The 24,335-nt window shown below is 38.3% G+C and overlaps 2 protein-coding genes across 2 annotated transcripts; one reads left to right on the top strand and one right to left on the bottom strand.

Annotated features, from left to right (window-relative positions):
• Positions 1-883: 883 nt before the first annotated feature.
• On the top strand, positions 884-5,250 carry LOC309700142 (claudin-34-like). The gene is made up of 2 exons (XM_082523568.1): positions 884-2,194; positions 3,811-5,250. The coding sequence occupies exon 2, from the start codon at positions 4,014-4,016 to the stop codon at positions 4,713-4,715; it is 702 nt and encodes a 233-aa protein (XP_082379694.1). The 5' UTR covers positions 884-2,194; positions 3,811-4,013; the 3' UTR covers positions 4,716-5,250.
• Positions 5,251-6,503: 1,253 nt separating this feature from the next.
• On the bottom strand, positions 6,504-21,274 carry sumo1 (small ubiquitin like modifier 1). The gene is made up of 5 exons (XM_082523251.1): positions 21,155-21,274; positions 20,683-20,757; positions 12,417-12,494; positions 12,200-12,271; positions 6,504-9,374 (listed from the first exon to the last, which is right to left on the bottom strand). The coding sequence occupies exons 1-5, from the start codon at positions 21,164-21,166 to the stop codon at positions 9,306-9,308; spliced, it is 306 nt and encodes a 101-aa protein (XP_082379377.1). The 5' UTR covers positions 21,167-21,274; the 3' UTR covers positions 6,504-9,305.
• Between the last annotated feature and the right edge of the window lie 3,061 nt (positions 21,275-24,335).

The raw sequence follows: 24,335 nt of genomic DNA, 5'->3' as shown, positions 1-24,335 counted from the left end.
TTTCACAGCCACTCCTGTCTTTTATTGTCTCTAAGGGATCAGAGCTTTTTTCTCCTTCCCAAAACTCTTCACCTTAGTTCACTTTTATTTATAGCACATTGCACAAGCTTCATATTGTAAGGTACATATGAGAAAGAAACCTCAATAATCAGCAGCACCTGGTGACAGCAGGGAGTAAGAACTCCTTTTTAACAGAACAGAAGCAGTCACAGGGAGGGACGGCCATCTGAGAGATCACCAACAAAAAACAAAGCACTCAGGAGAGAGTCGGCTAGAGTTAACGACCTGCAGTAAAGGAGTGGAGGAAAATATCTCAGTGCATCATGGGAAGTCAGCCTGAGTGTAAGACAGCACAGCCAGGGGATGGTTCAAGGTCAGTAATGTTGCTGTGAATGAGTCACTGCTATAGCCAAGCCCAGAGATTCGACTTTACTGTAAGTCCTCCCTGCTGTTGCTCTGATCTCTCTCTTCTTATTGGGAAAGAGATAAGAAAGAGAAAGGCTCTGGATTAAACCTCCCCTCCAGTAAACAGAAAAAATCATCGTCTTCATCACGTTTCCGTGTCATTAAAATATATTTAAAGGGAAGAGAAGAGAATAATAATGTTCAAGTGTTATGCTTAGGAGATACAGTAATGCGCAAAATTCTTGAACCATCCCTCATTTCTTTATATGTTGCAAGGAAAATGGGAAATAAGTGCAGGATTTATTGAAATGTGCAAACATACATGTAAATACAGTATATGGGTAAAAAAAAAAAGTTTGTACAATTCTACTGAGCTTGAAAGTCAATATTTGGTATGCTGACCTTTATTTTTCAGCAAAGTCTGAGCTTCAAAGCTCTTCTTTGGATGTTTCTGCTTTTTGTTCTGTTCTCTGTCAACATGATCCCACACTGCTTCAATGATGTTGAGGTCCGGGCTCTGGGGAGGCCAATCCAAGTCTCTTGATGTGTGTGAGTAGAGGACACCTAAATGCAGACTGAAATTACTGGTAGGTCAAATGAAAAACTTTAAGCATACCTTTGATAAACAACCGAGGAAACAGTCCAAAAGAAAAACATGTATGAAAAAGTGGCAAAATCCAAGGAGTCAAGAAAAACCACAAGAGTGGGAACCAGATACAAAAATAGCTAAGAATATCATGGGGAGGAAAACCAAACGTGCTGACAAAGAATAAGTTCAAACTGAAGCTAACATGAAGTAACTATCAAAATAAAGAAATTTCCCACTCGTGGGACTAATAAAGGTATCTTATCTTATCTTATCTTATCTTATCTTACAAAGCAGGAAGTGAGAAGAGAGAGTAAAACGGGGAAATGCAGATACAAATGAACTTAATACAAAGAAAGTGACACAAGAGAATGGAAACTACATGAAAATATAATCACAACTATAAGCAGGAAGCAAAAAACAAAACAAAAACAAAAAAATAACCCCAAAACATAAAGCAAATAACAACATAAACTTGGAATCAACAGAAAATATTAAAGTCTATAATTTAAAAACACTAGGCAAATGACAAGAACTGTGACACATTGTCATGCTGGAAAATGAAGCTGTGACCAATCAGATTCTGTCCAGATGGTTTTTCATGGTGGGTCAAATTCTAATGGGACTTTTCTGAGTCATAATTCATCCGTTTTGGAAAAGATCTCCAACACCACTGACTGAAATGCAGCTCAAACCATGACAGAGCCTCCACCTTGTTTGACAGATGGCTGTAGACACTCACTGTTGTGACTCAAGACCTTTGCTGCATATTTAAACTTCTAAAAGACTCATTTAGCAAACATTTTTACTCTGAATTGTTCTCATTTAAACAGCTGAACTGAAACACTTCAGCACAAACCTTTATGAATTTCCCTGTATGTATAAATCTGCAAGTCATCCTAAATAAGACAGGACATTTCAAAAATAACAAAAAAGCCCCAACAAAGAGCTGTGAAGTGATCTGAAAGGACATAAAGACTAAAACGACTTGACCAGTAACAGCGGCTACATCTAAACTTTTATTCTGTCAATCATTTACAGCTTCGCAATCATGACCAGAAGCTGTATCCAGGTTACCGGTGCACGATGAGGAAGTGCTGCAGGGTACCTGTGAATGAAAAAAGCCTTCCTGTTTGGCAGTTTTAGTCTGGTTTTCTTTCTCTGAAGGCGACTTGGGAGGTGTTCCACGAAAGCACCACTCAGGTACGTAACAAAACCAAGAGTTTCTCTTTAAACGCTGCAGTTTTTTAATGGATTTCAATGACCTGATGTCTTCAAAACTTGCTTTCATCACATGCTGTGTATAATAGATATGAGGAACAAGTGTCGGTAACATGAGTGAGGGTAATCTGCAGGGCTGAATGTTCATTTCATCAATACTGAGAGAAAATGGTGTGTGTTTTCTTTCTTTTCCAGCATGTAGAAAGTTCCTTTAGTTTTAGTTTAATATTACAAAAAGCGAGATACACATAATGTCTGTGGTGTTGTATTTAAAGCCTTTAAGCATTATCTAAAACTCGTTTAGTTGTTAGAGGAGAAACAGAAACACAGTTAATTCCTTTAAAAAGTGGAAGCTAAACAAAGAAATTATAGCAGTTTAGTTGGTGTCAGAAACCAGACAGAGATGACATAGGTCATTATGTACATTTAACTGTGTTTAGCTTCATTGTCAAATTCATTTATGGAAGTCAAACAACTCTGTGAATAATCATAAAACAGCACCTGGACACTGTAAAGCTGTTTTTCACCATGTATGCTCATAAGACTGCATATTTGCATACGTTAACAGTGGGCTTAAATGGGGCCCAGTGAAATTCAAAGGTACTTATCGGTGTCTGTAGTTTATAAATTAACTAAAGTTACCAAAAGAACAGCTATGATTTTATGTATCTACAGCAGATGGACAGTATCTGAAAGTGACGTCTTTAGAAACAGGAAACAGTCCTAGTGGATCAATGGCTGTCAAGAAGCCATTCTTAGAAAGAGAAGAGAAACAGAAAAGGCTGAGCTATGCCAAATTAAAATTACAATGGCATCTACAAAAAATGGTGGAGGCTCTTTCATGGTTTGAGCTGCATTTCAGTGGTGTTGGAGATCTTGTTCATGACGCGACAATGATCGCAAACACACTGCTAATGCAGTAAAATCATACCTGGATAGACAAAAAACAGAGTGGCGCACCATCAGTCATGGATCGGCCTCCCCAGAGTCCGGACCTCAACATTATTGAAGCAGTGTGGCATCATGTTGACAGAGAACAGAACAAAAGGCAGAAACATCCAAAGAAGAGCTTTGAATGTCCTTCAAGAAGCCTGGAGAACTATTCCTGAAGACGACTTAAAGAAATAGCAAGAAAGCTGCCTAAGAGAGACAGACTGTGCTGAAGAATAAAGGTGGTCACACCAAATAATGACTTTTAAGCTTGTTAGAATTGTACAAACTCTGTTTTTAACTTATATACTGTATTTACAAGCATTCATGGGCACGTTTCGGTAAATCTCTGTGTCCATTTCCCATTTTTCTAACAACATATGTCCAGGCAATTTAACACTTCAGGAAATCTTTCTTAAAATAAAAGTGAAGGATACAAAACTAACAGTCTAATATATTAAGAACTTTGAAGAATTTTCACAGAGATACTAAATAAAAATACCTACAGGCTACTTAAAAAGGAAGTACATATGGTATTTATAGGAAGTATGTCTGCACTGAGATGGTGAAGAGGAAGACAGTCCAATTGAAATGCTGCCCTGTAGTCTTTGTTGATGGTGCTTTGTTGCTGCTCACTAACAGCTGTGTCTGTGTTTCTTTCCTCTCAGAGGGAGCTGCAGGTGCTTGTTTAGGAGGTAACCCAGGAGACGAAGGAGGGAAAAAACTGACAACTTGTGAGACGAGAACAGAACAACAGCAAGACTGTGCTGGAGCACCGAAGAGTAAAACATGACAGAGGTGACATCGCCCACCTTCCACCTGTGTTCGGTCTCCTGTTGACACCTTCAGTAGGATCAGGAAATCCACTGCTATGACCTACCTGGCTCACACAGGCCACGCCCAGTTTGGTGCTCTCGGGCTGGCCTGTTTGGGATGGATGCTCACCGGCGTGGCTCTTGGACTGATCCAGTGGAGGGTGTGGCAGGTATCGGACAGGGCGGTGATCACCTCCGGTGTGGCATGGGTCGGACTCTGGAGGGTCTGCTTCGCCAGCCACACCGTGGTGAGCGAGGGCTTCAAGGTTATGTACTGCAGGTACATCATGCTCACCGATTCCTTCACGCCACCTGAGATTGCTGCAGGTCAGGTCCTCATGCTCCTGTCTCTGCTGGTGGGGGTTTGTGGGAACGCTAGTGGTGTTTACTCCATGAGGATCGTCTACTTTGGGATAGGTAAGAACTATACGGTCCGCCGCGGCTTCATCCTCACGGGAGTGCTGTGCCTCCTCGCTGCTGCGATATCGCTCGTGCCTCTCCTCTGGAATCTGAGCGCTGTGGTGACCAATCAGACCATCGAGTTCCCGCCCGAGTTTAAACTCCCCCCAGCACCTGAATCTCAGCACGTGGGAGGCGGCATTGGTGTCGGGATGGCAGGATCGGTCCTGATGATTGTCTCTGGGATTATTTTCTGCACATACCGATTACCAAAGAGGCCTTTGAGAGAGCAGGTGCACCAGGAAAATGACACCCGGGGGGAAGATAACCCCACATTTGAGTTTCAGGAACACTTGTGAGGAGTTTGTGTGTGATAAAATGGACAAAAAAAAAAAGGTTTTTGCACAGACTTCTTCCTTTTAACTCCTCAAATGTTTACAGTGACTCATCTAGTTTTATAATCTCAAGGAGGATGACTCATCTGCTGACAGCAAACACCCATAACACCCTCACCTTCATATGCCTGAGAAGCAGGAAAATGAAGATAACATGTTTCTTACAAAACAGACAACTCTTTAACTTATGGTTTAAAATTGGAGCCAAAAAATCCCCCTTATAGACAAAAGCTGTTAAGCTACTTTAAAAACTGCATTGATGCGTTAATAACGCTCATCTGCTAAATAGCTGAATGTAAATGTTACACAGTGTACTGAATAAATTATTGTGTGCTGAAATTATTTTATTACACTTCCTTTTCAGATTACGTCACATTTTCAATGTTTTATTGCACCTCGACTGAAGTAAATGTGAAAGTGAGAATACTGTGACGGGGGTCTGTGTGTACAGCGATACCTTTAATCTGCAGATTTCTGAAAACAGCTCAATAAATTAAACACAAACATGAGTCACAAGAAAGGCACTAAGTGTCCCATCTGTAAGCTGTGCTGTGGATGAATGTGGTTGTTTTGTCTCAAACGGGAAAATTCCCACCACTGCTCTTCAAAGGTCTAAAACTGTTTGCTATTTAACCCTCTTAATATTTTATTCTTGACTGTAAATACAAATGATTTTTACTGGTTTCCTTCTGCTCAGTCAGTATCTGACCTTTTCTACTTCCCTTCATGCTTTCGTCATGTAAGCTTTTGTTCCTAATTTTATTCTTAAAACAAAGAACATTGGTACAGTACATGGTAAATTACAACAATAAACAATATAAAATGTTTTTAAAAAATTGGGAAATGATAAAGTACATGATAAAATGCAATATTTTTTTTATAAATAATAAATAAGTAAAAAACTAAAATAGAAAACTATAAAAAAAATGAAATGCAAGAATATAAAAAAAATATGGCATACTATTTTAGATATTTTTACTAAAGATATAAAGAAAATGGCAATTATAAAAATTTAAAGCAGAAAATAAAATTTAAAAATTCCCAAAATTAAAAAGTCTAAAAACAAAATGCTAAATTACAATAAATACAAATATCATGTAAGCATGATGCAAAATGCAAACTATTTTAAAAGTGTAAATTATAAATATAAAAGAAAATTAAAAAAAAAAAAAATCCAAGTTTACAAAACTCAATTATTTTAAAAAAGATATTCATACAACCAAAAATTCTAAACTAAAAACTATATCTTTTAATTATAAAATGTAAAAGTATAAAAATAAAATTCAAGCGTATAAATAAAAATATTAAATTTTAACCTCATTATTACAATGAAATATAAAATTAAGAAAAATGCAAAATGACTTATTAATTGTGGTAAGTTTTACATTTAATTTGATAGTGTAGCTGCACAAACTGATGAAAACAAATGTGTTTTCTGGACAAAAGTATTGAGATTCACCTATTTGTTATTAAGAACTGTTGCCATAAAATCAAGCACCCAGTCACACAGCCTATTTGTGACATAATGGGTTTCCTAATGGGCTCGCTCAATTTGTGTCTGGCTCTTAAAGGATGTAGTGAGTTCAGTGATCCACTGCTCAGTATGAACATCTGGAACAGGACAAATATTATACGAAAAGCATAACAGGACCACTTTAAATTATTGGACTACAACAAGTGCATAAAGCAGGCACGCACGCACACACACACACACACACACACACACACACAAAAACATGCAACACACCTAAGTTTTGTTTTTAAATATTTTATTCAAAAAAAGCCAAAAGCTCATCTCCAGAATTTCAAACCATCTGTATCAATGTTCCTCGAGTGGCGGACAGTCCCTTCACCTCACCGAGATCGGCGTTATGGCTCAAATAACAGCCCTGTACGTCTGGGTGGAGTTTGGGTGGAGCAGATATATCACCAATGCACAAAAAGGACAAATTTCAAACAGCCGGCCAGGTTGAGAAAATCTTATCTACCTATTTTTTTTTTTTTTTTTTAATGCACACACCTCTGGGAAATGACAGCCACTGATCATTACTTTATTTAACGTTGTTTTTCCTGCTATGAACTCTGAGGTGCTGCTTTAACCTGATTTAAATGTGAGCCAGAGCTCTGGGGGCTGCGTTTACCTTCTGGAGGAACTTCATACAGTACACAGATTAAGAGTTTCACTCCAAAACCAGGAAAGCAAAGCTTTAAAAACACGCGCCAACACCACAGCAGAAGACCTTTCTTTGCACAAAACTGCCAGAGGACTTCAAAAATCTCTGTGACTGTCAGCGATTGAAACGTGTCTATAACAGGTTTATATTTTCATACATAATTACAGAATGAAACCCTCAAACATATTAAAATAAAGACACTGGAGATATACATGGCATATCATTCACACACACTAATACTGAATACAACATATACACGTAAAGAGCAAGTCCTTTAAAAATGGGTTCAAATCTGAAGTAGTTTCATTTCAGGTTGGTTATTATCATCTTACAATATGGTGCAGTTTACGAAACATGGCACACGGAGGATGATCAACATAAACTCTTATGTTGTCCACTTCTTATGATGGACTGTCCACTAATCCAGCTGTTTATGAGCCCTGAATGTCACACAAAACAGGTGGAATGAAACGTCTAACCTGTTTCTTTTCTCCCCAAACATGAAAATGAAAGCTTAAAAGGAAGAGTTCATCCAGAAATCCCTGACTATCACCACGCTTACACCGGGCATCGACAGGTGAGCTCACTTTTAATCTCAACTACAATCGAAAAGGACAAATATTTAATGGCTCTACCGCAGCTCAAGCAAGCTGACGAAAAGATGGCTGTCCCAGCCTCATTAATTTGTATGTACTGGACATAAAATATAAATCATTTTAATACAAGGGGTGCTACGAAAGTATAGCGCCACAAATGGGAGGTCTGTACAGCTGTCAAATTAATCCAGAATTATGGCTTCTAATAAACATGACGACCAGGATCAAAAGAATGTAAAAGAAATTCTTTTTAAGCAACCACCTGTTTCTCCAAAATAGGGTTTTTGTGGGTTTCTCAGGTGCTTCACACGTACAGAATCATCCAACAGATGCTGAACATCATGTCTGTTTTCCATACAGTGAAAGATCCCCAAAACATGTGGCCTGCTTCATAAGCCTCATAATTTCCCTTTAAAGGTGGTTAAGTGAAATTATTGTGTTTAAAATTACCCACAAGCTCCCTCAGAATGTAAAGAAACAAGTCCTACGTGTTGTGTTTATGAGATGTCAACTCAGGCTGAACTAGGGCTGAGCTGTACTTTGACGTTATACCAGTTTCTACCACAATATGGGTGCAGTGAGTCAGTGTGGCCTTTGTTTAGTCAGACAAATTATTAAGAAAACATTTTTCTTAACAGAGAAAGCCCCTGAGGAAATGGTGATAGGACTAAAAAGAAATAAAACGCTGCCCCCTGCTGATGAAAACCCAATTCTGCATTTTTTGAATTTGACTGTTTTAACAAAAAAATAGATACCGGTAAGATTTGTCTTAAAAGTTAAACAAATAGATGAGATACTGTATTAAATGATCATGATTATAGTTCAATCATAACTTGAGCTGTTGTGAGTGACAGCAACCAGATGTGGGTCGCATGTTAATGCCAGGTGTTAATACAGCATATCTGTTTCAGCTTCCTAACCAAACTGAGGATATGGTACTCCACCCCATCGACCAAATACGGCCAAAAAGAAAAACATAACAGCAGATGAAATGTTGAAACTCCAAAAAACAGGTGATCCCATGGTGGCTACAACCCTAATATTTAGTTTCCTTTCCAATATAACCCAAATAAACTGCTTGTGTATGTACTGTGTAGTGTACAAATATAAAGGATATAGGCAAATTTTTTACTCCAAAGATCCATGTTTACAGGGTTATAGAAGGCAAATAGCAGAAGACCTCAAATTGGGCATTTTTAGCACGATCAGAAACAAACCGACCTGCTAAACTTGACAGCTTGCTCCAACCTTTTATTGTCAGGAGGAGTTATATTTAATCTATCTTGGTAAAGAGGTGGGGCACATTCAAAAGAAGAAGATCAACTCAAACTTTCAAACTATCAAATCCCATACAGTCATCGGCCCAGAACAAAAAACAGCGGGTACTGAAAATAGAGATTAACAAGGAAACCTGAAACTCGAGGGTTGAACTGAAACAGAGCAAACCTTTTTATTCTGGGTGAACTAATCCTTTTACTGCAGCTGCTTATTATAGGATCATTTATTTCTTCTGAAATAACTACATGGATGATTAAAAACAGGCAGGAAAAAGAACGTTTTTCTTGGTAAATGTGGGCTGAATTCATCCCTGCACTTCAGAGAACCGGTGGTCCATGTCCTCGGCCTGTTCGCCTGCCTGCCCACACACACATGGAAGCCCTAATTGAGTCCGTTTTGATCCAGATGGTTTGAAACTGAACAAAAATACGTACATACATACAAAATAAAATACAAAATAAGTAAAAGAGGAGGAAGAAATAAAAGGCTTTAGAAATGTGGGAGGTTTAATTGTTCCAAAGTCCGCCAGTCTGTTCTTGATACACCTCGATGACGTCCTCGTCCTCCATTCCCAGCTGGCATTAACACACAGCACAGAGACACGTTTTAGTACAACAGTAATTCACTTCCTGTTATTTGCAGCTCACCAAATCCTGCCTCACATCCAACCCCAACCCCTTCGTCACTACGTCCATGAACCCTCTCCCTGAGACTCGCCCCACCCACTCCTTTGATTTAGATGATAGACCCCAGGTATTTAAACTCATCTACCTTCACTTTTCCACTTGGCCCTTTCTCTAATTCACACACACATATTCTATCTTGCTTGTACTGATTTTAATCCCTCATCTTTCCAGAGCACACCTCCACCTGTCTGGGCTCTCTTCCACCTGCTCCCTACTCTCACTACAGGTCACAGTGTCATTTGCAAACAAACTGACCTCATCTGTCAACACGTCCATCAACCCTACAAACATGGTTATCAGAGCTAATGCCTGATGTTATTCTACTTGATGTAATCTGTTAGTGCAGTGGATAAATGCATAGCTGCATTAATACATCAGAATGTTTGACTAACATAAAAAAAAAAAATCATTCATACAGGTGCTTAAAGTATTCATAATAAAGTTTAAGGGCCATGCAAACAAGTTTTATACAAGTTTCCAAGGGAAAAAACAAATAAAAACAAAAATAGGAAATAATGAGATGGATTTAAGATATGAGAGGAACCTGGAAAAAACTGGAGCGTTCACAGGGTTGCAAATTTAAACACTTTCCACAGTGTAACACAAAGTCAGTTAAACTTCAGGGATATCAGTGTGTCCAGTTAGGAAGCAGAAACCACCCAGAATCCATTTCAGCCGCTTTAATTTAATTGAACTGTTTAGCAGACTGATTTCTCTCTAGTTTAGCTTTGTGTTAGTGTCCTTGTCACTGCTGCAGTGCTGGAGCCCTGCAGACCATTCAGAATGATCAGGTAATCCAGCTCTTCCAGGACAAGACAAAACAGCTTGTTATGCCTTACAGCACATTTTCAAGAGTGGAGGAGATAATCAGGGGATGGGCTGTCACACAAGCAAAGGTCCAGCAGCAAGACAACCTCCAGCGAGCTGTTAGTGAGCATGTTTCTGACCATAGCTGGACTGGCCATCGGGCCTCCCCCTTGTTTAGCAATCACGTGATTTTTGCGCATTGCATGCCGGGAACTCGTGGCAAAACAATCCAAGTACCGCATCAAATGCAAGCATTTGCAGCAACGCAAAACGTTCATTCTCCGGTTCCAATACCTTCTTGTTTTTTCTTTGCCGCACAAAAAAGGAATGTACAAAAGAAAAGGAGAACAAGGACAAAGACAGACTCGACTAAGAAAGACAAAGAAAAGATACGAGGAAAAAATCAAAGGAGTGAAAGGGTCAGACCCTTACGAGCACACAGAGTGGACAAAAGACGTTAGCGTGCTGCCCAACTTTCACCACGCTCAGATTTATAATCATACGGTTCTTGGAGTGAGTGCACACACTCATGAAGTTTAGTAACTTCAGGTCACTGCAACAAGCCCAGGTACAGTTTACCGACGGATGGGTACAGGACCTTGAAACGCACCGTGTAGAACGAAAGACCATCGTACGAACAAAGGTAAGTTTACCAGTCTCACAAATCGTCTTCATAAATACACAATCGCAAACCGTTTATTAATAGGACCTTTGAGCTCAACGGTAATTAATTAGTGGAAATAATTTCTGGTAGCATCACAGAAATGTAGCAGTGACAATAATACTGTATGCTGTAATCGTACTGGACAATTAGTGATACAAAAAACCTGTTTTATCCTGTGAATAAAAGTATATGTTTTTGTCAATGTACCATAATAACAGAAGCGAAACACAATATTGTGTCAGGACAATTCACTATTTATGCACAATAAATAAAGGAGCGACAATTTCTGTTCAGCGCCAGACTTGCTTGTAACCTATATCACCAATTATGTTAAGAAAAATGACGTATTAACTACTACAAAACTCTGACCTTTGTGGAAATGCTTGGAGCAGACTAACATGTGAGCTGGAGTGTTCTGAGACGTTATATTTGGTATATCCAGACCATCCGTCGGCTCTTACTTCGGAAACATGGCTTAAAAAAAAAAATTTCTCTTCAACGACGTAATCCGATAAAAAAACAAACAAAAAAAACAAAACAAAAAAAAACGATCTCTTTACCCGTCGGCTTCCCGTGGCTGTCATGCGACCGGCTATTGCAGTTAATAATACAACAGCTTCTTGCCATTTTTTGTGTTTCTTTTTATCGCTGTGTAACTGAGTTCAATTGAAAGCCTGCGTGCGCTAGTACCTCTTGCCACAAGTTCCCAGAATCCTTTGCGGTTTTACCCCTGAATGACGTCACATTTTCAATCTTTATCCTGGTGGGCCGGTCTCTAGTCAAAATGCCCGGGCCGATTTTTTGACCCAGTCCAGCCTTGTTTCTGACCAACAATCAGAAACAGACTTCATGAGGATGATATGAGGGCCATGCACTCACAGCGACAAACTGAATTTTATTTGCTGAAATATCTTGGTCGTTTGAGATTAACAGCACTTTATAAATAGTTACTACTCCCTTTCCAGAAGGTGTCATCACACTGGGTACCCCCGCTTGTTTGATTTGGCAGAACGTTATGTTGGATGCCCTTCTTGACCCAATACAAAACAAAAGCACGAAATAACAAAAAGGAAATAAGGACGAGATAATCAGTGCAACACATATTGATAAAAACTGCAGTTTCTCTTATGGCCACTCAAGACTGACTAGTAAAAAAAAGAAAGAAAGAAAAAGAAAGGAGGGACTCTGGATAAATGTGGGGAAGAGCTTAAGAGGACAGTAAAGCCTGAAGATGAAAGGTTACCTCTTTGGGAGTCTGGTTGTCTGCGATTCTCTGTCCTTCAAACAGAAACCTTAGCGTGCTCGCTGGGACGCCCTGGAGGGAAAACACAAACATACAGAGGTTGGTTTTTATGTTTGTTTCTCTTTTTAAAGTGACTTACTCCTGAGCTCTCAGCCCTCTCTGTGTGTGGCCTGCAGTCAAACTTGTGTCACTGAGTAACTGGGAGTGACTGATTTACCTGTCTCTGGCTGTATGACTCCTTCAGCTTCTTTAGATGTGTTGTCATTTTCACCTTAAAGTGGATTTCACTGCTGTCCTGTGGAGGCAAGCAAGGCAGTGATAAGAAACACAATCCCAGGAACTTTATTGTGTTTATGAACCGCCGCTTGCCTGACAATAACCTTCACTTTATATTGTGTCAAGTCAGATTCCACAGCGCAGGCGGACTGTAACACTTAATAACTTGACTCCGTGTCATACACTTCTTTGTGTTGTTCATTGTAAAAGCGTTTCCTAGCATGAATTCTGCTACAATGTCTCAAAGGTTTTAGAGGACTTGGTTCACTGGTGTGTCAAAGATAAGAGACTTTATTAATATTTCCCACTTCTAATTAATACGGGGTTAAATTTTTCATCTCTTTTTTCAGTTATTTCAGAAATCAAAATGTTTTGAGAGTCTGAAACAGTTTAAAATATTCCACAGCCGTCCCTCTCCCCAGCCACCTTCTCCAGTTTATCAGAGGGAACACCGAGGTGTTACCAGGTCAGTCGAGAGATAGAATCGTTTCAGCGACTCCTGGGTTTGGGCCTCCTCCTGGTAGGACATGACTGGAACATCTCCCCGGGCTCCTTTGGGCCAGGCACACACCTCTTGATGTTGTGCTGTTTCCACCACAGCCGGGTTGAAGCCACAATTGTGCAGTCGTGTTAGTTTTTACCACTGATAACCTCATTATATCAGTACAGAAGCTCAGAGAGTCACGTTGCAACAGTTTGGAAAGATGTCGTGTCTTTTATCTAAGACAGATATTCCAAAATTACCCAAATAATCCTAAAAGCAGATGTTTCTGTTACAATTCATATTTATGTAGCACCAAATCACAACAACAGTCGTCTCAAGGCATTTTATATTGTAAGGTAAACACCCTACAATAATACAGAGAAAAACCTCAACAATCAACAAGCACTTGGCGACAGTGGGAAGGAAAAACTCCCTTTTAACAGGAAGGAACAAATTCAATCTGAAGAAAAATCTGGTTCGTAACATATTTGACTTATTTTAATTTTGTGCAAAGACACCCAACCTATTTAGAATACTGAAACATCAGAAATCACAAGTCAACGCCTCAAGTCAAAGTTTAAAAACACAGACTTACATACATTTTTCCATCCATTGGGCAGCAGTAGGGGAGGCATATTTGAACTATTCGTGGCAGGAAACATTTTTATGACTAAAAATATCACAACATCACATAGAAATGTACAGCACTCGCTCACTTGAAAGGTGATGTGCCAACGCTGCCAAACAGAGTCTGTGGAGAGATAGGAATAAAAACTATCCGAGTTTCCCTGAACCACTCGTGTAGTTAGCTTCTAGCTTCTAAGCCCCTTGCAGTCATACTATTCTTACAAGCATCAGCTTGTATTCGTTTGTCTGGAAACTGGTTTAATTAAACACGCATATTAATCACCCGCTATTGTCCTTTCCGTTTTTGGTATGGCGTAGGACCTGGGTCATGACAGTGACAGTAATATTTATCTTTAACTTTGTCTATTGTGTCCTTTGATGAAATTGTTGCCGAGCATGACTTAGCCCACAGCCAGTTCTTTAGATATTCACAACTGATTTTATTAGAACACAGCAAACCAGTCCTTGTCCATTCCAGGCGTATCAACACTCGAAGAAATGATGGTGAAGGGGCTTGACTTCTAAAGTGTATAATGAACTCGCCAGAAACGTCAGTAAAGAAGCTTGAGTCCTGGAGAGAGGACCTACAGGAGAACATCTCTATTGAAGAGTGTGAGAGGACTTGTGCCAAGGCACAATCACAAACAGTGAACACTCATTTAAATTTCTTGCAGTACAACTGGTTAAAGCATACTTTACGCTTTCTACAGTACCATCCCAGATGTTTGCATAAAATGTGACAAGGAAAAGTGAACGATTTTCCCATGTTTGTGGCAGTGTCCTGAAATTTGAAAAATTCTGTGAAGAAGTAAAACAATGCACTGAAGAAATATTAGAAATAAAAATACATTTAGAACCAAAACTTTTTCTGCTGGGTATTTACCCAGCTAATTGTAACATAACAAGGAAGCATCAGCTATTTTTAGACATAAGGCTGCTGACGGCCAAGAGAATGCCTGCAATTGCTTGGAAAGAGGTGGATAGACCAAGGATGGGTAAATGGATTTCAGAATTAACATCAACTCTGCCCTTAGAAAAGATCACCTACGCAATCAGGGGTAAACAACGAAGCTTTGACAGCATCTTCAAAAAAAACTTTCTTGCAAATAAAGACTTTCCCGTTTGGTGGGAGCCTTTGGGGATGACTCATAAGTGGCCCTCTGCAGTCCATTTGGGATTATGTTTACTGCTTGGCATTGAACGACTACTTTGTAATTTACGTGTAACGTATACCTGCGAGTGTGAGTAATGTATGGTGGGAGTCCCATACAGTTATCCCCCCCACCTTTTTTTTCCCTTTCATGGTGTTATATGTACCATTGCAGTATATGTAAGTTGTGTATGTAAGTTTACAAGGCTCGCAAAATTTCAAAATCTCTGGTAGCCCTTCGGGCAGGTATTCTTCAGTTTTTGGTAGCCCAAAATAAATTTAAGTAGCTCGAAAAAAAAAGACAGCAATTTTTTTATGTTTTTGTTTCCGTTACAATATTATACTTTAATGTATAATATTGAAACGGAAACAAAAATTAATCAAAAAAATTGTTAAAATACAAATCACAACAACTGTATAAAAATTACAACCATCAACTCAAATACTTGGTTCAAATTGAACAGAAATTTCTATGAACTTGTAAGAACTGTGTAGAACATGAATCAGTCTGTGTCAGATCCTGAATTTGAAATTTCCACTGAAGTCACGGGTAAGAGACAAGTGGAACCAAGATCTAGGCCATTTGCTTTTTGAAGTTTGCAAAGACTGCTAAATTTTGCCAGTGGTAGTTCACTCTTTGCAACATAGCACGCTGTTCTAAACAGCTTTTTCAGGAGTTCTTGTTGTGCTTGGTTTATTTTTAGTATGTTTATTACAATTGCTGTTTGTTCTGGGAAAGATACTGCAGACTGGGAAATAATGCATTTCTTGCATGTCTCATGGGTTCTGATGAGGTCTTTCTTAAAATTACTGGTCCCAGTAACAAAGGCGCTTGTCGACTCAGAAATCAAATGAAACTCACAACACACCTGGCAGAACATCATGTTATTTAGCTTGTCATATTCCAGCCACAGAAATTCTTTTGTCCATGAAACCAAAAAAGCTGCGCTTTCTTTTTGCCTCAGTCTGATTTGTCATAACTTTTCCATTTTGCGGTAGGCTTTTCTTTGGCTGCCCCTTCTTCACCCTGACCTGTCTTATTTGGCTGAGCAGAACTAAAATAAAAGCGTAAATCCTGCTGCTTTTACACACGTACTTACATAACGATCAGCGATTCTTTGCGCACTCAACCTCTCACATGTTTAAGCTTGCTGCGGGAGATTTCACTTGTCATGTTTGAATAGTAAGCTAATGAGTGATAAGACGATGTCAGAGGAATTGGTGCACAATTAATCGCCACTCACCAATCAGTGCTGCTGCTCTCTACACACCGTTCGCGCGATTGCAAAATGAAATTGAAAGCAAAAAACAAGCGCAAATTCAGACGCAATTTCAATATGTCACATATTGACAGTGGCTCATCGATGCCAATGACATAATTACTCAGCTACATTGGCGAAAGAATGCAAAAGCATAGACATTTATTTTCCTTCCTATGATAGCCCGACGAGCAGGGCTGAGTTCGATTTTGGTAGCCCGACTGGAAAAATCGCTAGCCCCGGGACGTCGGGCTAGCGATTTTGCGAGCCCTGGTTTAGCTACTTGTTTTGTTATGTTTTAGTGGTTGTGTATAGGTGTTATGTTCGAAAATAAATAAAGACACTGTTGGGAAAAAAACCCCACTTTGTCTTATTGTGCATTTTGTCTCATTTTGGCAAATACATTATACTCATAATACATTAAAGGCAAGGTGGAGGAAGTTTAAAACTATAGAAAAAGAATAATTCCATCATTATTTAAGATGTTCGATTTCACAGTTACTGTCATTATGGTGTACAGCATCAAGCCTAGCCCTTAAATAGACTGATCAGATCTCAGCAGCCTGAACACAAAGTTTTCAATATGCTGAAAGCTAAAAAAAAAACACACTTTTACAAACAGAGACAGAGTGTAAAAATATAGAGGAAATGTCTTTAGCCATTAGGGTCAAAGGACTGAGAAGGAAAGATGACTCACTGTGGTTGTTTATGTTGTAATCCATTAAGTGCCAATCATTCCTACTTTATAGTTGTTAGAGCTAGTAGTGAAACTTAAAAAAATCCTAAAATAACTGAACATTGTCAGACAAAACTAAGCAGCAAAAAATAAAACACACTATGGAAACCAATTGAAACTAATTTCAAAGCAAAAAATACAAATGTGGAAAATGATGTGCTCACTGAGTGGCTAAACATTTTTGTGAGGAGGATTCATGGGATTTATCAAGCCTGGAAAAAATCTGAGCTAAAACAAACAGATGATTAGCTGCTGTAGGAAACTGTGTGGTTATTAAAATCCACTGTGAAAGAGAAGAGGATGACCTTCCTCAGGGTGAGTTAAACGCACCTATACGTGCGGCTCTTTCCACCCAGAAAACATCACGGTTGACAGCAGAGATGCGAATCCAATGAAGTGAAATTACGAGGATACATATCCAAGCTTTCTTTGTGTTAGCCGGCTTGACAAAGCCTAAAAGCTCTTCCAGAGATAATGGGTGTCAAGGCACTTATCATCTTTCTCCATTAACTCAGGCTTTCTGCTTCACCCTCCTCGCATGTTAACATGAAAGGGACTGTTCATTGTGTCATTTCACGCTTCCTCCTCACAAAATGGATCAACTGAGCACCGTCCACTCCAATCAGAGACTTTATCACTGAGATCTTTTCTTTAATTACTGAGTTCATGAGTTACTTTATGAATAAATATATCCATTTTCCCACCCAGTGTGCTTTAAGTCAGCTTATTAGCTACACATTAGAGCTCTGATACTCAAGACTACTGAGTATGTTCACATCTGACTGTCTCCAGTAACATAATAAAGGAGGAAATCTCTGCTTTGTTGCCAGGCCAAAGTTAAATTATCTGTACTGATTGAACAGAACTTGGTGAGCAGCAACCTCCCAATATAACCGCTCAGTTTTCTAATCCATGCCATTAACTGCAAATCCACCAGTGTAGAGCAGATTTAGCAGCATTACGACCTAACAAAGACATCTACAGATTCTCTGCGTCTCCGACTGAATTCCTTTAAATTTCAGAATTAAAGCGACGCACAGTTTGCACGGCTGTAACCTTTTATGAAGGCTTCACAGAACAGAATAGCTACTTTCTTGTCATTCAGAACATAGACCAGTTTGCACACATCAGAATGAAATTTAGGGGCATTTACTCACCATGAGACTGTAAGGTATAAAGCATTTAAAAAAGAAGGATATTTACATGTAAGAATAGAGGAAAAATCTGTCTATATAAACATTCACAGTAAAAAAAAAACCCAAACTGAATAGGATCTTAAAAATATACTGCACAGCAATACAGCAGCCAAACAAAGCAGCGCACACTCACCATTCCAGACATACTGGACTGTCCTACATATATGGTCAATTTCAGAAGTTTGCCTCATGCATATATGGAGCAGGGGAGGGGTTACTGTGAGGGGTCATATCTGAAGGTGCATGGCAGACCATCTTTGGTGGCTTTGTGGCCAGCATCTGTGACATTCAGTGGTCTTTTTTGTTTTGTTAATGCCACACAAAGCAAAACAAACAAAAACGACGACACTACACACTAACGGTTCACTACACACACGCTAAATGTCTCAAATCTCTCAACTTGCCGTTTTCTTTTTCAGCACCATCACTCCCACAACTTCCTCAGCAACCAAATGCCATGTGTTACCATATAACTTTTTCAGGAAAGTCACGTTTTGTTTTGTTCTCATCTCAAGCACTTTCTGTGTGCAAGCGCTGACTATCTAAGAAAAAGCATAGCTTCAATTATTTATCACAGCTCTGGTTTTATCAACTCAAAGTCTGTTTTCCCCTTCAGAAACACAACACATAAACAGATTTCCCTGACGTTTGTGACATACAATTGTATATCGTAGGGCTGCAACTAAAGGACTATTTTGGTAGATGACTAATCTACAAATTTTTATTTGATTAGTCAGTTGGTCAACGGCTATTTTAATAACTTGGGCAAACCTCCTGTTCTAGGCTCCAGTACTTCACCTGCTCAAGCCTGCCCACCTGTGAATATCACCCTGCTGTCTTGTCCCACAGCAAATTAAAATAATGACCCAGGAAATATTTGTTCATATTAGGACTGCCACAAAAGATTATTTTGATAGTTGACTAGTCACCGATTATTTTTGCGATTAGTCAACTACTCAGATTCTGCATCCACTGGACGTAAAACATACAGCTTATTGCACCAGCAGCATCTGCTCTTATATAACTATCATTAGCTTACAGCTTTAAGTGTTTAAGGTCTGTGCTAACTAAAAATAAAGACAAGATGATAGTTTATTACATTTTAATGAAATTTGCAGATTGTTTAGGTGAAGTTTAATAAACTCAGCCGTCTGCTCCTTGCTATCTAAAATATAACAGGACACCGGAGTAAATTCTCGAGCATCTCACACTTCCGATAATCAGTTTTCTGCTTGACGCTTATTCAGCTGTGTGAAAACAATAACTTTAATCTGAGCCAAACCGATTCACTCAGGAACAAATAAAATACTAAAAAAGCCAAACAATAACATTTTTAAGTTATCTAAGTCACTTATATATGTTTAACCCGAGTAGCGAAAGACAGCGGTGGGTTTGAAAACGATTTGCCGAGAGTCCGGTGTTCTCACGGCTCTAGTGAGCCTTGAACCCCGGCTAGCTATCGAGCTAGTGGGTAACAGACATCTCCGAAAACGTTGGAGTGCTTTTAAAAATATGTGGTGTCTTGATAAACTGAGCAGATATTTGAGGTTTACACAGCTACATTCTCGCCTGAAAATATGTTAAACGTTTATTTTGTGACCCAGAAAGAATAATAAGAGTAAGATTAAAACTAACTAGCTGCCGCCATTTTTGGAAACTGAGCAGGGCCGCGCTATGAATTCTGGGATAGGCTGGGCCACGAAGCGACCCATCCTTCAAATCTGAGGAAAAGCAGGGCGCATTTATCGGCCGCATATGTCGGAGTCTTCGAATTTGTGTCGCTGTAACGTAATCGGCCTACAAATGCAGCCTCAGGAGGATGCGGTTCCTGAATTTGGACACAGCTACGATACCGGACACTGCTTCTTCTTCTTCGGGGTTTAACGGCAGCTGGCATCCTTGTACATGCTGTGCTGTCATCTTCTGTTTCAGTCCCTTATTACACTTTTAAATTCTACTACTTATTCTTGTGTCTTTCGGGATCTTACAAAGCTTCAAACGACGCGTCGACTATTAAATTAGTCGTCAACGATTTTGATAGTCGACTAATCGTGGCAGCCCTAGTTCATATAAAAAAGCTCTTCTATACGTGCTCAATGTTAAACTGTTTGACTATATACATAATTAATTACTGATATGGTCAAAACCACAGATTAACTACCTAACGTTAGGTGGAAGCGGTTTACTATTCAGAATAAACACTAATATTAATGTGAGTCACTCGTTAAACACGCCAATGCCAAAAGATAATAAATAGCCAATAATAGCCGATAACCTCAATTTGCTGATAAATCAGTCAGGCTCTAAGTGTAAGTGAATAAAACAGAAAGTCATGCGTGTCAAACTTGCTTCGTAGTAAAGGAACCAACTTAAAGGACCACCACCTTTGAGATATTGCAGCATCAATCAAGATAAAGCCAAATATTATATTTTTGTTAAAAGAGCCACTGAGTAGATTTATGGTTGTGGATCTGTAGTTTCAGTTTATGTACACTTTATTTACTATTAAAGTATAAATATACACCCCAAGAATCCTACAAATGCAAATATGCAAATGTTTGGTCAATGTTTTTCATAACAAAACAAACTGGTTATGTCTGATAAGACAGTGTAAAGTGACAGCCTTTACTCTAACAGTCTCTAACTCTTCCCTGGAGCTAACTCTACAATGACACTGGTACAAAAAGAAAATGTAACAAAATAACGCTAAAAATATGTAAGAAAGCATCATTAATATCATCTAACATATACACACCTGACCAATCACTTTTAATTTGATGTACTCTCCGTCTTTTTTATCCCCTCCGTCTTGGCTGGATGGTTTTGTCTCCTAAAAATAAACAAACAAACCGTAAATAAACAAAACACCTCCAAGCACGACACACACACACTCATATATATAAATATTTATTTAATTCCAGCGCGACTCGACACCCGAGTGTCACTGCTTTGGAAAACCATGTCACTCTGTTTTGTAACAGTTTCTGTTTCGTATTACTGCCAACAACCGTTGCTCCACAGCAGAACTTTAAATAAGAAACCAGAGCTAGCCGCTAGCTGCTAGCTGCTAAAAAAGCTGTGAATTCAGGCCCGAAGCTACACGAGCTAAGAGCTAGCATATTAGATAAGTCGATACGAGCCAGCGGGCATAAATAAAGACCAAGCAGCCTTTCCCCGTTTTCTGCTGGTGACAAAACAACACAGAGCCTTCGGAGCGCATTTCTTACCGTATCTGACATGCTTTTTCTCTGTGTGTGCCCAGGAAAATACACTGACAATAGATGAAGCGTTAGCTCACAGGCGCAGCTCCTGGTTGATGTTATTCGACAGCCGGAATTGACGCATGGGGTTGCTTCTTTCAAAAATAAGAGTCTCTCCAAAGTGAAGCACAGACATGATCGTTTAATTTTGAAAAATATAGTTGGGGTCGATAAGCTTTACTCTCAAAAGAGCAAATTTTACCCTATTTTGTTTGTAAAAAACAAACAAACCCAAAAACAAAACAACAACAAAAACACACTTGAGCCCTATAATAAAGCCTATTACATATAAATTACCCTGTATCCATGTTACTAATAGGTGTAAATGATTAAAATGTATTCCTATCTTCTTTATTACCAAATAAACTGAATAATTTTGGTACAAAATAACCAGTAATATGCTCTGCCGACCGCTTTGAGCCCTACTTGTGATTTTACAAATACAGAAATTTTTGACATAAGCTACTTTTACAACAGAATTTTTTTTTTTTTTTAATTACCAGTTTTGATGTAATTTTGACTAAAGTACAGATGTAGATTAACCTTGTTGGAAGTGAAAGAAACCAAATTTGTCCACATACTTAGTTAGAATTGTTAGCTGAGAAGACCCAAGGCTTGAGAATTCAGCAAACAGGCTGCACATTTTTACAGTCATAAAATATGAAGGGTTCCTTACACTAGTGCTGAATAAAGTTCCAAAAATAAATATCCACTGATCACATTTATATAGTGTTTTTAAAGGAAGAGGAAGCCATTGGAGATGGGTAAAAAAAAAAAAAAAAGCCACATGTAGCGCAGATTTGTGACCCTGAAACTGTGGCCTGTTGTTATGAGGCCAGGCTACGGTTTGTCTGTCCAAGAAGGCTGACCAAGATAAAAACAGCAAAGGTCCACATATTGGACAGCTGTATTATAACATATCACACGAAGAACTATATAAATGTATGTAACTTCATAAATGTGAATTTCCCCATAACAGGTTATTTTTACAACAAGTGGCTCCGTGGTGTAGTGGTTAAAAAATTTGAGAGGGTGGAAACACAAACTCAGTCTCCAGTCAGTGTACTCAGGATATGTGCTGGTCCCAAGCCTGGAAAAATGGGAGGGTTGTGTCAGTAAAGACATCTGGTGTGAACTCTGTGCCATGGCAACAACTTTTGCACATCTATCGGCTGTGGCACACGCTTGGGCACAGCCAAAAGTGTTGTTTCAAAAATCTTTTGATTATTCTAAATCTACAAATTGTTACAACACTGAGTGAAACCCCCAATATCAGACAGCCCCCTATGAGCAAGCACTCGGTGACAGTGAGGAAGAAGAACTCCCTTTTAATAGGAAATGAACTTCCAACACACGCAGAATGAGGGAGGGTCGGCCATCTGCCCCGACTGGTCACCAAGGCAGACCATTTTACGATATAATATATGCATAATCTAATGTTTGACCATTAGGGTGTGATATAAATCTTTGCTGGATAGTAAATGCAAGTTTATGGGCACAGTAAACAATTAAACCCAATATTTATTTAAAAAGTATGGAAAAATATTTATAAAACATTTAAATGGAACATTCCTTTATTGGTAGTGTATTTTATGGACCCCTTTCCAGTGTACTGTTATAGCACAGAAAACCTTTTTTTTTTTAAACTGGCTAATAACATGGTGAATACGCAGCACAGCGTACAGATGTTTTATGTTTTTTAAAGAACAATGTTTATATTTTTATTGAATGAATGCTTGCAGTCTCTGTATTTGACTTTGGGTGTAACAATCCAAAGACCAAAACCATAAACCACAATCTAGATAACACTGGGTCTAAATGCAATAATAAACTTAGACAACATGAACAAAACTGACACTAAAATATAATTTAGAAACTGTTAGATGGAGAAATGTATTGTAAAGGGTCTTTTCCATATCATACTAGTTGTAGGCACATTGCAGAAAACATAGGGCTGTTTTTGTTTTTTACATTTTGGTAATGTCAGGATGTGACACACACACACACACACACACACACACACACACACACACACACACACACACACACACACACACACACACAATGACTCGCTGTGTGTTATTTCAGGATCATTTTAAAGCTGTTAAATATATAATAATGTCGACCCAACAGTAACCACTGATTCATTTCATTCTAAATTGTGACATAGTGACTTTATTTTTAAATTAACAAATTAATTTTGTCTGGCTAATAAGAATATAAACTAGATAAACATTGGCTTATTTGGAGCTTGAGTTTTTAAAATCAGTTTTGTCTCACCTGAGTGATATCAGAATTTCCATTTGTGCTTGGTCTAAACTGTCCCCATATATGTCACATTATTTTTAAGCGCCCAGACAAGTTGATTAAAGAGTTTGGCCTTTAATTAAAATTAAAAATACACATTTTTAATTAAAAATACAGATCAATATAATACATATTGATCAGTCCAATAGTGACATCAAGTTATTGGCCTTTTAAATGCTGGTGATGTGGATATATAACAAAATACTTTTATAATACATTAAACATTTTGTTAAATTGTATTTCAAAAAATTAAACAACATGGGGCTATATAGGAAAGAAACAAAAAATAATACAAATCATATTATGCATTTGCAAAACTAACTTAAACAGAATTAAAATATTAAGGAAATCACTTTAAATTGACTCTTTTTCAGTTTAGTCCAGTTTCATCAACACGTCAGCCTCAGGTGTTAATTGTAATAATAGCAGTAAATACCACCATTACCTTACAAAGTGTATATAGATATATATCAGCTGTAAATAACTCAATTCATTCAAGTTCAATTCTAATGTGCAAAATTTTTATGTCGAGTCTCATTATTTACTTCCCTCAAAACTACATATGTTGATATATTTTTTATGCATTTGTAGGCATGACTGTGTGTATGTATATACACATATATGCATATTTTAATTTTATGCACCCCCTGAGAGAGTGTAGCTATAATTTTGTGCTTGCATAATTAATAATAATTAATTTAATCAAAAGACACTCTTAAATCTCTAAATATGTAGAACAATTATATTAAATTATAATAAAAATCTATAAAACTATTAAAAAAACTACAATAAAGTGATTAAACACCAATCAAATGTATTTGTTCTTTGACAGGAAACTCAT

The sequence above is a fragment of the Aulonocara stuartgranti genome, assembly GCF_965226115.1.
Source record: "Aulonocara stuartgranti genome assembly, chromosome: 23".
Classification (NCBI taxonomy): Eukaryota; Metazoa; Chordata; class Actinopteri; order Cichliformes; family Cichlidae; genus Aulonocara; species Aulonocara stuartgranti.
The sequence above is the reverse complement of the archived record's forward strand: the minus strand, read 5'-3'. Positions and strand labels throughout refer to the sequence as shown.